The 12,154-nt window shown below is 40.6% G+C and overlaps 2 protein-coding genes across 6 annotated transcripts in view; one reads left to right on the top strand and one right to left on the bottom strand.

The window, feature by feature from the left end:
* Nucleotides 1-2,820, bottom strand: part of LOC108310819 — a 45,774-nt gene extending 42,954 nt beyond the window's left edge. The window contains exons 1-3 of the mRNA XM_037741801.1: nt 2,768-2,820; nt 2,451-2,647; nt 1,855-2,364 (exon numbers count right to left, since the gene is read on the bottom strand). Coding sequence (XP_037597729.1) covers nt 1,855-2,364; nt 2,451-2,647; nt 2,768-2,820 — 760 coding nt within the window. The remainder of the gene's footprint in view (nt 1-1,854; nt 2,365-2,450; nt 2,648-2,767) is intronic.
* The window catches only part of SPART (spartin), a 64,891-nt gene that overhangs the window by 24,979 nt on the left and 27,758 nt on the right, over nt 1-12,154 (top strand). The window contains exon 1 of one of the 5 annotated variants that reach the window (XM_017537972.1): nt 1,677-1,864. The exons of 1 other annotated variant lie outside the window; for it this stretch is intronic. The gene's annotated coding sequence lies outside the window, so the exon portion shown is untranslated. Of the gene's footprint in view, nt 1-1,676; nt 1,865-2,079; nt 2,225-2,565; nt 2,805-12,154 lie in introns of those variants that run through there. 3 more of the 5 variants (XM_017537976.2, XM_017537973.2, XM_017537974.2) reach the window with 3 other exon arrangements.

Genomic DNA, 12,154 nt, shown 5'->3' with positions numbered 1-12,154 from the left:
TCTTTTTTTTTTTTTGGTGAGGGTGGGGAGGGACGGGATCTGGCTCTGTTGCCCAAAAAGGGGTGTAGTGGCACAATCTCAGTCACTGTCCCCAGCACAGGTGATCTTCCCACCTGCAACTCTGGAATAATGGGATTACAGGTGCACACCACCATGCTGGGCTTTTTTTTTTTTTTTTTTTGTAGAGACGGGTTTGGTTATGTTGCCCAGGTTGGTCTCAAACTCCTGGGCTCAAGGAATCCTCCTACCTTGGCCTCTGGAGTAGCTGGGACTACAGGCACGAGCCACCAAGCCTGGCCAATATTTGCAAGACTAAAGAAATATGACATTGGGATACAATTTCACAATATGGAATGAAAATATGAGTTCAAGAAGAAAAGAAATGATGTAAAATTTCCTTCTGTTAAAAGCTTGTTCACGTAGTTTTAAAAATGGATGACATTATATATTAAATTGGTATTTAGATTCCACTCGCTACATTTAAAAGTTATATCTTTTATTTAAAAATGTTAATTTACAATAAAACAGATGTTGCCTCTTTTGCAACTATTTAAGTCAGATGAGAAATTTTGATGCTCAACCCCAAAACGTGGAAGGAAGAACACAGTCACAGTCTTTTGGGATTCCTTTGGTGGTATAAAAGCAAAATCATTTTGAAACCATTGTATTAATAAATTAATATATTAATAAAGGTTTTGCCTTTTGGGATGACTTACTGCTATCTTTTTTAGATTTGAGGGAAGTAGCAAATGGCTCCCCGTTTTAAATTTAAAACCCTCTTCCCGTCCAATAGTCCCTATCACTAATTAATCTTGATTGAATTAATCTGATTAATTCATCTGGAATAACTCACTGAAATCCTTAGGAAAGTCACTTAACTGGTCTTATGGCCAAGCTGGGTGGCTCATGCCTGTAATCCTGGCACTTTGTGAAACCAAAGCAGGCGGATCACTTGAGGTCAGGAGTTCGAGGCCAGCCTGGCCAACATGGGGAAACCCCGACTCTACTAAAAATATAAAAATTAGATGGGAGTGGTGGTGCACGCCTGTAATTCCAGCTTCTCTGGAAGCTGAGGCATGAGAATCACTTGAACCTGGAAGGCAGAGGTTGCAGTGAGCCGAGATTATGCCACTGCACTGCAGCCTGGGCAATAGAGTAAGACTCCGTCACAAAACAAAACACAACAACAAAACTGGTCCTAAATGCTCAGGGCAAGTACACACTGCTTTTTCTTTTCTTTTCCTTTTTTTTCCCCCCTAAGGCAGGCCTATTGAGGAGTTACAAGTCTTTCATCTACAATATTTTACTAATTTAAAAACACTTGTCAAGAGAGGTAAAGTATGTTCATCTTGATTTTTCTCTTTCAGCCTTCCATAATCCTAAATGGTATTGGCACAATTACTTTTGTATCCTGGAGTGAGGAATTAACATTTTTATGATAGTGATATAAACTTTTAACACACACAGTCCCCGACACTTAAAACTCATGGTGCAGGCGGGCTTTTGGAAATTATGCTCGGGATACAGAAGTCCCAAAGCTCAGGCTGCAGAGACATTGAGGGGACAGTCAGCCTTCGTCGTCCCTCGCGCACTGTGCCCAGCGCTCCCTCTTGCGGCTACAAGCGCTCACTGCCCACACTAGCTTCTAGTCTCTCCCGAGGCCTCGGTTACGCAGGGGAGAAAGATATTGCGCAGGCGCAGAACGGCCGACGTGGCCTCAGGGGAGCGTGACTGGGGGTCTGCGCGGAGCCGCTGACTCGCGAGGTTCTCTCTCGCCTGCCGCCCACGCTCCTTTTCTCCCCCTCTAGAGTGTTACGGTGACTGTTCCAAGAGGACGGACGTCCTCCCACGTACCATTTAGAAGGTCAGAGTGGGCAGAACCTAGTCTGAGCAGGCTGGTGACGAGTCGGCTGCTAAGATGCGCGCGTGGGCATCTGCGGCGTGACCGAGGCTGCGGCGGCGGCGCGCTCCGAGCCCCGTGGCGGGAGCGAGGCCGACGGGCGGGGCGGCGCAGTCGCGTGACGGGGAGCGCTCGAGAGCGCGCGGCCTGGAACGTCTCGGTGGTCCCGGAGAGCGCGCGCGCGAGGCCTAGGAAACCTCGGGACCGGCCTTCGGCGAGCCTAGCGGCTACGCGTGTGGGGGAGCTGGAGCTGGCCCGGGCTGTGGCGGCCGCGCGGGGAGCTCCCGAGGCGACGCCCGGGCGCCCGAGGTCTGGAAGGCGCAGGCGGGGCGGCGGGGACTTCACCCCTGCGCGGTCCCCTGGGTGGGCGGCGTGAGCGCCCCAGGCCCCGCGGACCCCGCGGGGAGGCCGAGCCGGCGAGGGTCGCGGGACGAGGGCGGAGGTGGCTGGGGCCTCATCGGAGTCTCAGGAAGGGAGCGATTTCGTGAGAGAATAGTTTGAGAAGTTGTTCTGCGTCCCCTCCCCCGCCCCAGTGTCGTGTTTAGGGAACCTTCGGCCTCTCCTCCTTGGACTTTTAGGTTGGAGGGAGTCCTTCCCGCCCGCTTTGCGTCGCGGGGTCCTTTCGGAGCATCGCTATTCATCCTTCTCCCGGCCCCACCCTCGTTGTTTACTTTGGGTTCGCAGATCTTCCAGGTCTTTCGCCCTCCCGCAGCGCCCACTGCAGTGTCCAGGTTCGGTGGCCTTTCTCTGCAAGGAGACCCACGAACAACTGCAGTTATATTGGGATGGGTTGCGCATGATTTGACTCTTTACAGAACATCCTTTCATGCTTCCTAGAGATTGAGCTGCGCGGAGGATCCCTCCGACTTGATTGTGGGCCTGAGAAAAGTTTCGGAACGCGCAGGTTCGTGACGCGGCATATTATTGCGTGACTGTAGAGGGCTGACCCAGTTTTCCGCTAATTGTAAAAGAAGTACTCTAGTAATCCACTGAGGATCCTCGAGATTGGCTTTTTTGTATTATAATTTAACCACTTTGCGTTCCAGGTTGTTATGGCGTTTGATACAATGGCCTCAGATATTTAAGCATGTAGCAGTTTTTCTTTGAAATTTCCGAAAGTGGGGAAAAAGTAATAGAAGACTGTGCCCAGTTGCATATGGAACTGTTTTCTGATTCGCGGTTCTTTATAATCGTAGACTTAATTTGATGGGTTTATTGGACCTGTTTGCAACGGGAAGCCTTTCTGTAATGTGGTTTCGGGTCGGCTTCCCCTGTGGCACTCTCTGAAACGTTGTGTGTGGTTTCCCTAACAGGCTAGAATGAGTGGGATGCTACGGAGAGAGTGCATACAGGCAATAGACAAAGCCCCCTCAGCTTTTTTGGTAAAGGGCCAAATAGGCATTAAGTAAACTTCTGCTATCTCTAGGGAGATAAATGCGATATTCTTAAAAACTACTTGTAATGTTGACTGTTAAGCGAAAGTGAAGTGAGAGTGTTACTACTTTCAGTGTTTATGGAATTCAACTAAATTGCTAGGTATTTTGATTGAGAATTTTACCTTTGCTCTTGGGTATTTTTTTTAAGACACACACATACATATAGTTATGTTGAAATAAATGCGTTTTGTTTCTTTTAATAGAACGTTAAAAAATTAGAATTTAGGTGAACTACTGGTATCCAGAAACTGATTTTGGTTTGTTCTCGAAGACTGTTACACTGTTGTAGGTACTGCTTAATACTTCAGATTGTCATTTCAAAGACTTTCTCTTCTCATTGAAATCATGTGATAAGTTTTTATCTTTTCTGGACACTTGACGCTTAATTGTGCTAAGGAATAGAATAGACTTTTTTTTTTTTTTTTTTTTTAAGTCACCATCCTACAATCCTTATTTCTGTAAAATGTATTTTGTGAGACTGGTAAGGAAGAAGTAGCAAATCCCAGTCACAAAATAAAAAATGTGTTGTTTTAATATAAACCTTTTTCTTTTTGTGTCGAAATTCCCCAGAGATTAGACTGAAATTGACCATTAGACTTGCATGTAACCTCTAGATATCCAGGCTGTTCTCCCTGTGTAACCTTTTTCTCTCTTCAAGATGGAGATGAAGCAAGGAAGGTTATTAAGCAACCCTGTGGAATTAGCCCTCCCACTCCACCCTACACACAGGCACACTCTCCTTTCTCAGTAGCCATCTTGTTTCCTCCATTGACACATTGTTTAAGAAATCTTTCATCACACTGTATGTAAAATAAGCTTAGAAATAAAGTTATACCCAAAGTAAATATTGCTTCTAGCTGTATTCCTTCATTATGTCTTGCTTCTACTTTCAAAAGCTACCTATTGAAGACTTAAGCCACATGGCTATCTACCATGGGTCACTCTGGGTTTTCCTTAACCCTCCCTCACTCTGCTGACTTGTAAACATAGTAGGAGTTTTAGCTTTGGAATCAAATACAGCTTATCTAATTTTCATTTTTCTTTTCTTTCTTTTTTTTTTTTTTTTTTTNTCTTTTCTTAAAGAGACAAGGTCTTGCTCTGTCACCCAGGCTGGCTGGAGTGCAGTAGTACAATCATAGCTCACTGCAACCTTGAACTTCTGGGCCCAAGCTATCCTCTGGCCTCAGCTTCTGCAGTAGCTGGGATTACAGGCGAGAGCTCCTTTAATTTTCTTGACATAATTTTCTGATCCATGAACTGATTTGGGTTTATTATTTACTAGCTTTGTCTTAGGCAAACTGCTCATACTTATAAAACATTTTTAAAATCAAATAGCCTCCAAGAGTGAAGATTCGATAACCTTAGAAGGATTCCAGACACACATAGAGAGAGCTTAACAAAAGATAGTAAATTTTGGTGCTACCAAGAGCCAGAGACAGACCATGTCCATTATATCTTTGCCATGTATTATAGTATGAGTGGTTTTTAAAGCAGTACTTTTAATTTGCTTGTGAACCCCCAAATAATTTTTGTAAAACTGTCCCTCTTGCATACTTTTGGTTAACTTACAGCGTTTTACATCATGCTTTAGTTGAAAAGGATGCGATTTCCCGCATGGTATTGATATTGACATTTTAATATAATATTGGTACATCATTCTTTTAACTGTATTCGGTGGAGTATCATATCTTTGTAGTTTTAGATATATCACCATCAATTTTTAAAATACATTATATTTTACAACTTCCTTTTTTTGCTTTTTTATCACCCCCATCCCACAGAATATTATCTTAAGGTAATGTATTTTTATGCTTGAAAGCTTTTTATTAATTTCTGTCATACATGTCTTTGTATTTTGAACTTTTATAAATTGAACTAAGTTTAAAAATTTTCTTATATGTTGTAATTTTCTTTTGGATTGAATTATTATAAATAGTAATAGTTGATCAGAATAGCATAAATACCTGATGAATTTTAATGAATAATAATTAAGAGTAGAAGTCTACTGGAAATCTGTGTCTTCATGGAATAGATAGTGGGAGTTGTGCCTAAATTAAAGGAGGGTCTTTGCGCCCTTTGACTTATTTTTTGTTGGTAGGGAGGCTTTTCCATACTGGGGCAGTGTATCATAGTAAGAATGGGAGTGGGTGAGAAATATGTCTTTATTTTGTAAAGTGGAAAGATTGTGAAAGGATCTCAGGGAAGAAAAACCAGTATGATAACTGGACAGTGGGCATATTCTCAGGCAGATTAGTTTAGTGAGGAATACTAATGGAAGTAAAGGATCTGGAAGCCTTAGTGTATGTCCCATGGAATACTTTATTTGTCCTAGGGGACACACATCCCCCAGTTTGAAGACCATTTAGAGTGGTGATTCTCAGTCGGGGACGATTTTGCCGCCCAAGGTACATTTGGCAATGTCTGGAGACATTTTTGGTTGTCACAGCTGGGGTGGGGTAGGGGTGCTGCTATGGGCATCCAGTGGACAGAGCTCAGGGATGCCACTGACAAAGAATTAATTATCCAACCCAAAATGTCAACCATGCCAAGATTGAGAAACCCTGATTTAGAGAATTTGTTTTGGAATCAGACTATTTAATTCCATAATCTAGTGCACGGTCAGTAAACTTCTTTTGTTAAGTGCCAGATAGTAAATATTTTAGGCTTTTGGGGGCCATATATGATCTCTGTTGCACATTATTCTTTGTTTTTATAACCTTTAAAAAATGTAAAAGTAATTCTTAACTCCAGGGTCTTTCAAAAAACAGGTGATCTGTGGCAATTAATGCTTTCAAACCTCAATTTTCTTCTCTGCAAAGTAGTACTAATGGTAATACTACTTCAAGAATTGTTTTTAAGGATTGAGATAAACACCTAGCGTACTGTCCAGCATATGTTAAGTGCTCTAAATGATGTGTGGGGATAGTGGGGTCTTATAGTATTTTGGACAAAAGTGGGTGCCAAGTCACAGTGTTGTTCAAGATCCTGTTCAAGTCACTTGGACAAACTTAATGATGGCTGGTGAAGTTCCCAGTCAACTCTCAGAAGCCTATTTAACCTCTGCTGTCTTACTCTGAGTCTCCTTGTATCCTGAAGAAGATGGAATACAAAATACCTGTCCTGTGATTTCTTTGGAAAAATGTGGCAATCTTATGACACAACAGGATAGCATTCCAGGAAAAGAGATTGTTAATTTTGATAGTGGTGGTGGGGCAGAACAGAAAGGTGGGTTTTTGTATGGTCAGTTGTATATGGTATTTTCTAATTGAGTACTGAATATATTTTGTTGACTACCATGAAGTTGTTGCATGATAAGGCCGACTAGTGGCCTATTTTTCAGGCTGGAAAGTATTGCTATATTATTACTAAATGGAAGCTAGAACACAGCTTCTGTGACACTTCATAGTGTAGAGTGCTGCTAAAATAGTCTCATATCACTGTAATTCTCCTATCATAAGTTTTTATGAGATCACAGGAAAAGAATTGCTATGTCTAATAAGAGTAGCCACTAGTTACATGTGGATATTGAGCACTTGCAGTAGGGTTAGTTGGAAGTGAAATATCTTTTGAGTGTAAAACACATATCGAGTTTTGAAGACTTCATACCAAAATAAAACTAAATATTTCACTGAAAGTTTTTATATTAGCTGCATATTGAAATAATATTTTTGATATATTTGGATAAATAAGATACTATCATTGAAATTAATTTCACCTGTTTTTCTTTACCTTTTTAATATGGTTATTAGAAAATTAAAAATTACATGTGTGGCTTGCATTATAGTTCTGTTCGACATAGTTGCTCTAAAGCTTCCATTTACTTTTAAAATATAATAGTAATTAAGTTTTATATCATATACATAGATTTAAGAATTAAATATTTATACAAGACATGCAGTGAAAATCAGAGGTCTCACCACCCAAATCTTACCCCTTCCTCCCAAAGTAAGCTTGTATCACTTTTCTTACCCAATTCTTTTGGTCTTTTTGTACCTCTAAACAGTGCAAATGTATTGGTACTTTTTCAGTTTTAGGCATTGTCCATTAACTTCTCTGTGGCAAAAGTAAAGTTTTATCTCTTTCATCCTTTGTCACGTGCACATAAACTTTTTATCCATCCCATCTTTCATCTTTTCAATATGTTTGTATCATATTTTTGTTTATATCGAGATTCATTGTGTTTATTATGACACCAATCGAAACATTTAGTACATTATGATTACTTTTTATTTCTTGCTCAGCATCATTTTCTCTAGAGTTGTCTTGATTTTTATTTCCTTAGTTTTTAATTATTACTAATGAAACCCTGAATACTCGTGGTTGTGTAGATCTTTTCTCAGAACTTACAGACACATTAGGTATTCTATCAGTTTACTTTCTTAAAGAACTCTTTTCTGTTGTCTCCTACCCCAGCCTGGAGTGTTTGCCTAATTGTTATCTTGAAAACTCATCATCAGTCTTGGGATTCCTTTCATCAGACATGGCATCCAGCAAATAGAGGATGTAATAACTAAGCAATCACTTGTCTGGGTTTAGAAGTTATTTTTACTCAGAATTATGCATTAAATTTAATTTTCTTCTTCTGTTGTTGCCTTTAAGAAGTTCCTTAGCACTCTTATTATATTTTTTGTATGAGCACTTTAAAGATCTTTTTGAGTCTAGCGTTCTAAAATATTATGGTATGTTTCTTGGTGTGAATTTTTTTTTTCTTATTTTTTGCCCATTGGTCTTTTTATTTACTTTTTAGAGACGGGGTCTTGCTCTTTCAACTCAGGCTGGAGTGCAGTGTTGTGATTATAGCCCACTGCAGCCTTGAATTCCTGCACTCAAGTGATCCTCCTGCCTCACTTCCTGAGTAGCTGGGACTACAGGCACATGCCTACACATCTGGCTAATTTTTAAATTTTTTCTTTGTAGAGATGGTCTCATTGTGTTGCCCAGGCTGATCTCCAACTCCTGGAGTTAAGAGATTCTTGTCTCAGCCTCCTAAAGCACTGGGATTACAGATGTCAGCCACTGTACCTAACCTGTTGGTTGTTTTAAATCAGGAAATTTGTTTTCCAATTCTAGGAAATTCTATGAATTATTTCTTTAATTCTTTCATCCCTTATTTTTTCTCTGTTTTCTATTTCTATATTTCTAGACGTTTTTGTTTTTTTTTTTTTTTTTTTTTTTGGGAACCCTTGCTCCGTCACCCAGGCTGGAGTACAGTGGCGGGATCTTATCTCACTGCAACCTTTGCCTCCTGGGTTCAAGCAATTCTCCTGTCTCAGTCTCCTGAATAGCTGGGACTACAGGCACATGCCAGGACACCTGGCTAATATTTATGTATTTTTAGGAGAGATGGGGTTTCACCATCTTGGTCAGGCTGGTCTGGAACTCCTGACCTCAGGTGATCCATGCGCCTTGTCCTCCCATATTTCTAGAAGTTTTATTATTCAAATGATTTGCTTTATAGACTGGGTCCTAATTTTCATATTCTTTCCTATTTTTCAACTCTGTCTTTTTGCTCTGCTTTCTGGGCATTTTCTGTAATTGTATGACCTCATGCTTCTTGAATTTTTCCTTCTTGCTTTTAAATATTTAATTTCCCAGAGTTCCTTTTGTCCCTTGAATGTCCTTTTTTCAGTGTGCATGCACCACACCTTTTATTTTAAGGATGCAGTATTTTCTTCTTTTTTATGTTGATGTAAATTATAGGGTTTTTCTAAAAGTTTTGCTTTTCCTGAATATTGTCCATTTCAACCAAATTACATTGCTGTTATTTTAATCTTTTATACTGGCTGTTTGCCTCATGTTTTGTGATCTTTGGCAGTGTTTGTGTTTGTGTGTGTGATGAAGCACTAGAAAGCTGATCTGAGATTCTGTGGGGTGGAACCTATCAACTGTGGCTTCTCAATGGTGAATTACTTGGGCAGTTTTCCTAAGGGAACTCTCACTGTCACTATCTGTGGATCTTTCCTGTTGGTGGGTGATCAGATTCCTCAAGAAGATAACTTCCAGTCTCCTTTGAGGGGTACTTGGCAGCCAGAACTCTAATTACTAATTTGTGGGGAAGAAGGCTGAGGGTCTCAATAATCTCAGTAATCAATGTTCATTTCATTTAATCCCCCTGCTTTTGGCTTTTACCCTTAATCATGCCTAATAGTTTCTTTTCTTTTATTGAGACGGAGTTTCGCTCTTGTTGCCCAGGCTGGAGTACAATGGCATAATCTCGGCTCACCACAACCTCCACCTCCCCAGTTCAAAGCAATTCTCCTGCCTCAGCCTCCCAAGTAGCTGGATTACAAGCATGCGCCACCATACCCCGCTAATTTTTTGTTTTTAGTAGAGACAGGGTTTCTCCATGTTGGTCAGGCTGGTATCGAACTCTTGACCTTAGGTGATCCACCTGCCTTGGCCTCCCAAATGCTGGGATTATAGACATGAGCCACCACGGCCGGCCCATGCCTGATATTTTCTTATCCACACTTTATTTTACACTCTTCTAGATCAAAGCACTCAGTCTTTCAGGCCATAGAGAAACAGTGACCTGAGTGCTTGGTGTAGGAAATATCAGAGGGTGCTAATTTGTAAATAGGCTTTCAACCAGTCCTCTTTTTTTTTTTTTAAAGACGGGGTTTCACCATGTTGGTCAGGCTGGTCTTGAACTCCTGACCTCAGGTGATCCACCCGCCTTGGCCTCCAAAATGCTTGGATTACAGGCATAAGCCACCATACCGGGCCTCAACCAGACCTCTTTTTTTCAGCTCTATCTCTGCTTCCTTTCTGTAGTGAGATTGAATTCCATCAATTCTTACGTCTTTGGAGGTTTCTGATGTGATGTAAGTGCAGCTGCTTCTCTGATTTTCCCACTGACTGTTTAAGGCTTCTGTTTTCTCAAGTGTATTTTGGGAGTGTTCACTTGTCTGCCTCCTTTTTTGGTACCAAGCACTATTGACTTTTCATTCTCCCTGTTTGTCCTTGTGAGTTATGCCTTTATCTGTTTTATTGAGAAATCACATAAAATGCATATAGTACCCTGATATTAAATTTATAGTTTAATGATTTTTAGGTATGTATACAGTAGTCCCTCCCTCCCCTTAACTAAGGGGGATACATTGCAAGACCCCTGGTGGATGCCTGAAACCATGGATAGTGTGGCACCCATTGCTTTCAATTGGAACATGTTTCTGTTCATATATGAGCCTTTCCATCTTAACTAAACACTTATCACATGCTTTGACCATAAGTTTTGCAGTTTGAGGAACAACAGCAAAACTGGTGTGAATTTCTTTTTCCTTCTTTACAGTTTCAGGAATAGAGAATGTTTTCTTAACTGTAGAGCTTAGCAACATCAGCATATGATTTTTTTTTTCTTGTTAAGTTGAAAACTTTCATGTTTTCACTTGAATGAAGCACTTCACAGCTTCTTTTCAGTATATCCAAATTGCCAGCATCATTACTCTTGCACTTTGGGGCCATTATTAAGTAAAAAGAATTATTTGAACGCAACCACCACAAAATTGGGACAGTTGATCTGATAACCAAGATGGCTACTATATTAGTCCATTTTCACACTGCTGTAAAGAACTGCCCAAGACTGGGTAATTTGTAAAGAAAAGAGGTTCATTTGACTCACCTTTCTGCATGGCTGGGGAGGCCTCAGGAAACTTACGATCATGGCAGAAGGTGAAGGGGAAGCAAAGACCTTCACATGATGGCAGGAAAGTGAGAGCTGGCAACGGCTGGGAAAACTGCCTTATAAAACCATCAGATACTGTGAGAACTCACTATCATGAGAATAGCATGGGGCAAAATGCCCCCACCATCTGATCATGTCCCACTGGGTCCCACTCTTGACACCTGAATCTCATTACAATTCAAGATGAGATCTGGGTGGGGACATTGCCAAACTCTATCAGCTACTAAGTGATCGTGAGAGGGGAGCATAGACAGCATGGATGCCCTGGACAAAGGGATGATTCATGCCCCAGGGCGTCACAGAGAGGGACAAGAGATTTAATCATGATACTGAGACTGTGCAATTTAAAATTTACAGATTATTCATCTGTGCAATTTTCCACTTAATATTTTCAGATCATGGTTGACTACAGGTAAGTGGAACCACAGAAAGTGAAACTGTAAATAACGGGGGACTACAGTACACCCTTGTAGTCATCACGCACATCAGCAGAAAACATTTCCAAAGGCCGTGAGGTTCCCTCCTGTACCTTTGAAGTCTATAGCCTTCACCTATAAGCACTATTTTGATTTATGTCATATCATAGATTAGTTTTTCCCATTATTTAATTCGTTCATATAGAATTGTATAGTATGTGGTCTCAATATGAAATCTTTTGTATTTGGCTTTTGCTCAAAGAATTGATGAGATTCATTGATGTTTTAAACTTGTTGCAGGCAATCAAGTTTAAAAATTTTTTTCTATGTATTATTGTACTGCATGAATGAGTGAGCATTTGAGTTGTTTCAAGGGTTTGCCTTTTGTGAATATAGTTGCTGTGAGTATTGCTGTACATGTTTTTGGCATGCACATGCATCCATTCCTCTTTGTTATATACCTGCAAGTGGAAATGCTGGGTCATTGAGTGGGTGAATGTTTAACTTTAGTAGAAACTGCCAGTTTTCCAAAATGGTGTATCATTTTGCAGCTTTCACAGCAAAGTGGAAGACTTCTACTTGTCTTCACTTAGCACTAGTCAGGCTTACATTTTAGCCATCTGATAAGTGTCTAGTTGTATCACTGGATTTTAGTTTCACTTTTTGAGGGAATAGTATGCTGAACACCTTTTCAGATGCTTTTTTTTTTTTTTTTTTT

This window comes from Cebus imitator, unplaced genomic scaffold (assembly GCF_001604975.1).
Source record: "Cebus imitator isolate Cc_AM_T3 unplaced genomic scaffold, Cebus_imitator-1.0 Scaffold108, whole genome shotgun sequence".
Taxonomy (NCBI): domain Eukaryota; kingdom Metazoa; phylum Chordata; class Mammalia; order Primates; family Cebidae; genus Cebus; species Cebus imitator.
Note: the sequence above shows the minus strand (reverse complement) of the source record. Positions and strands in the feature narration are given on the sequence as shown.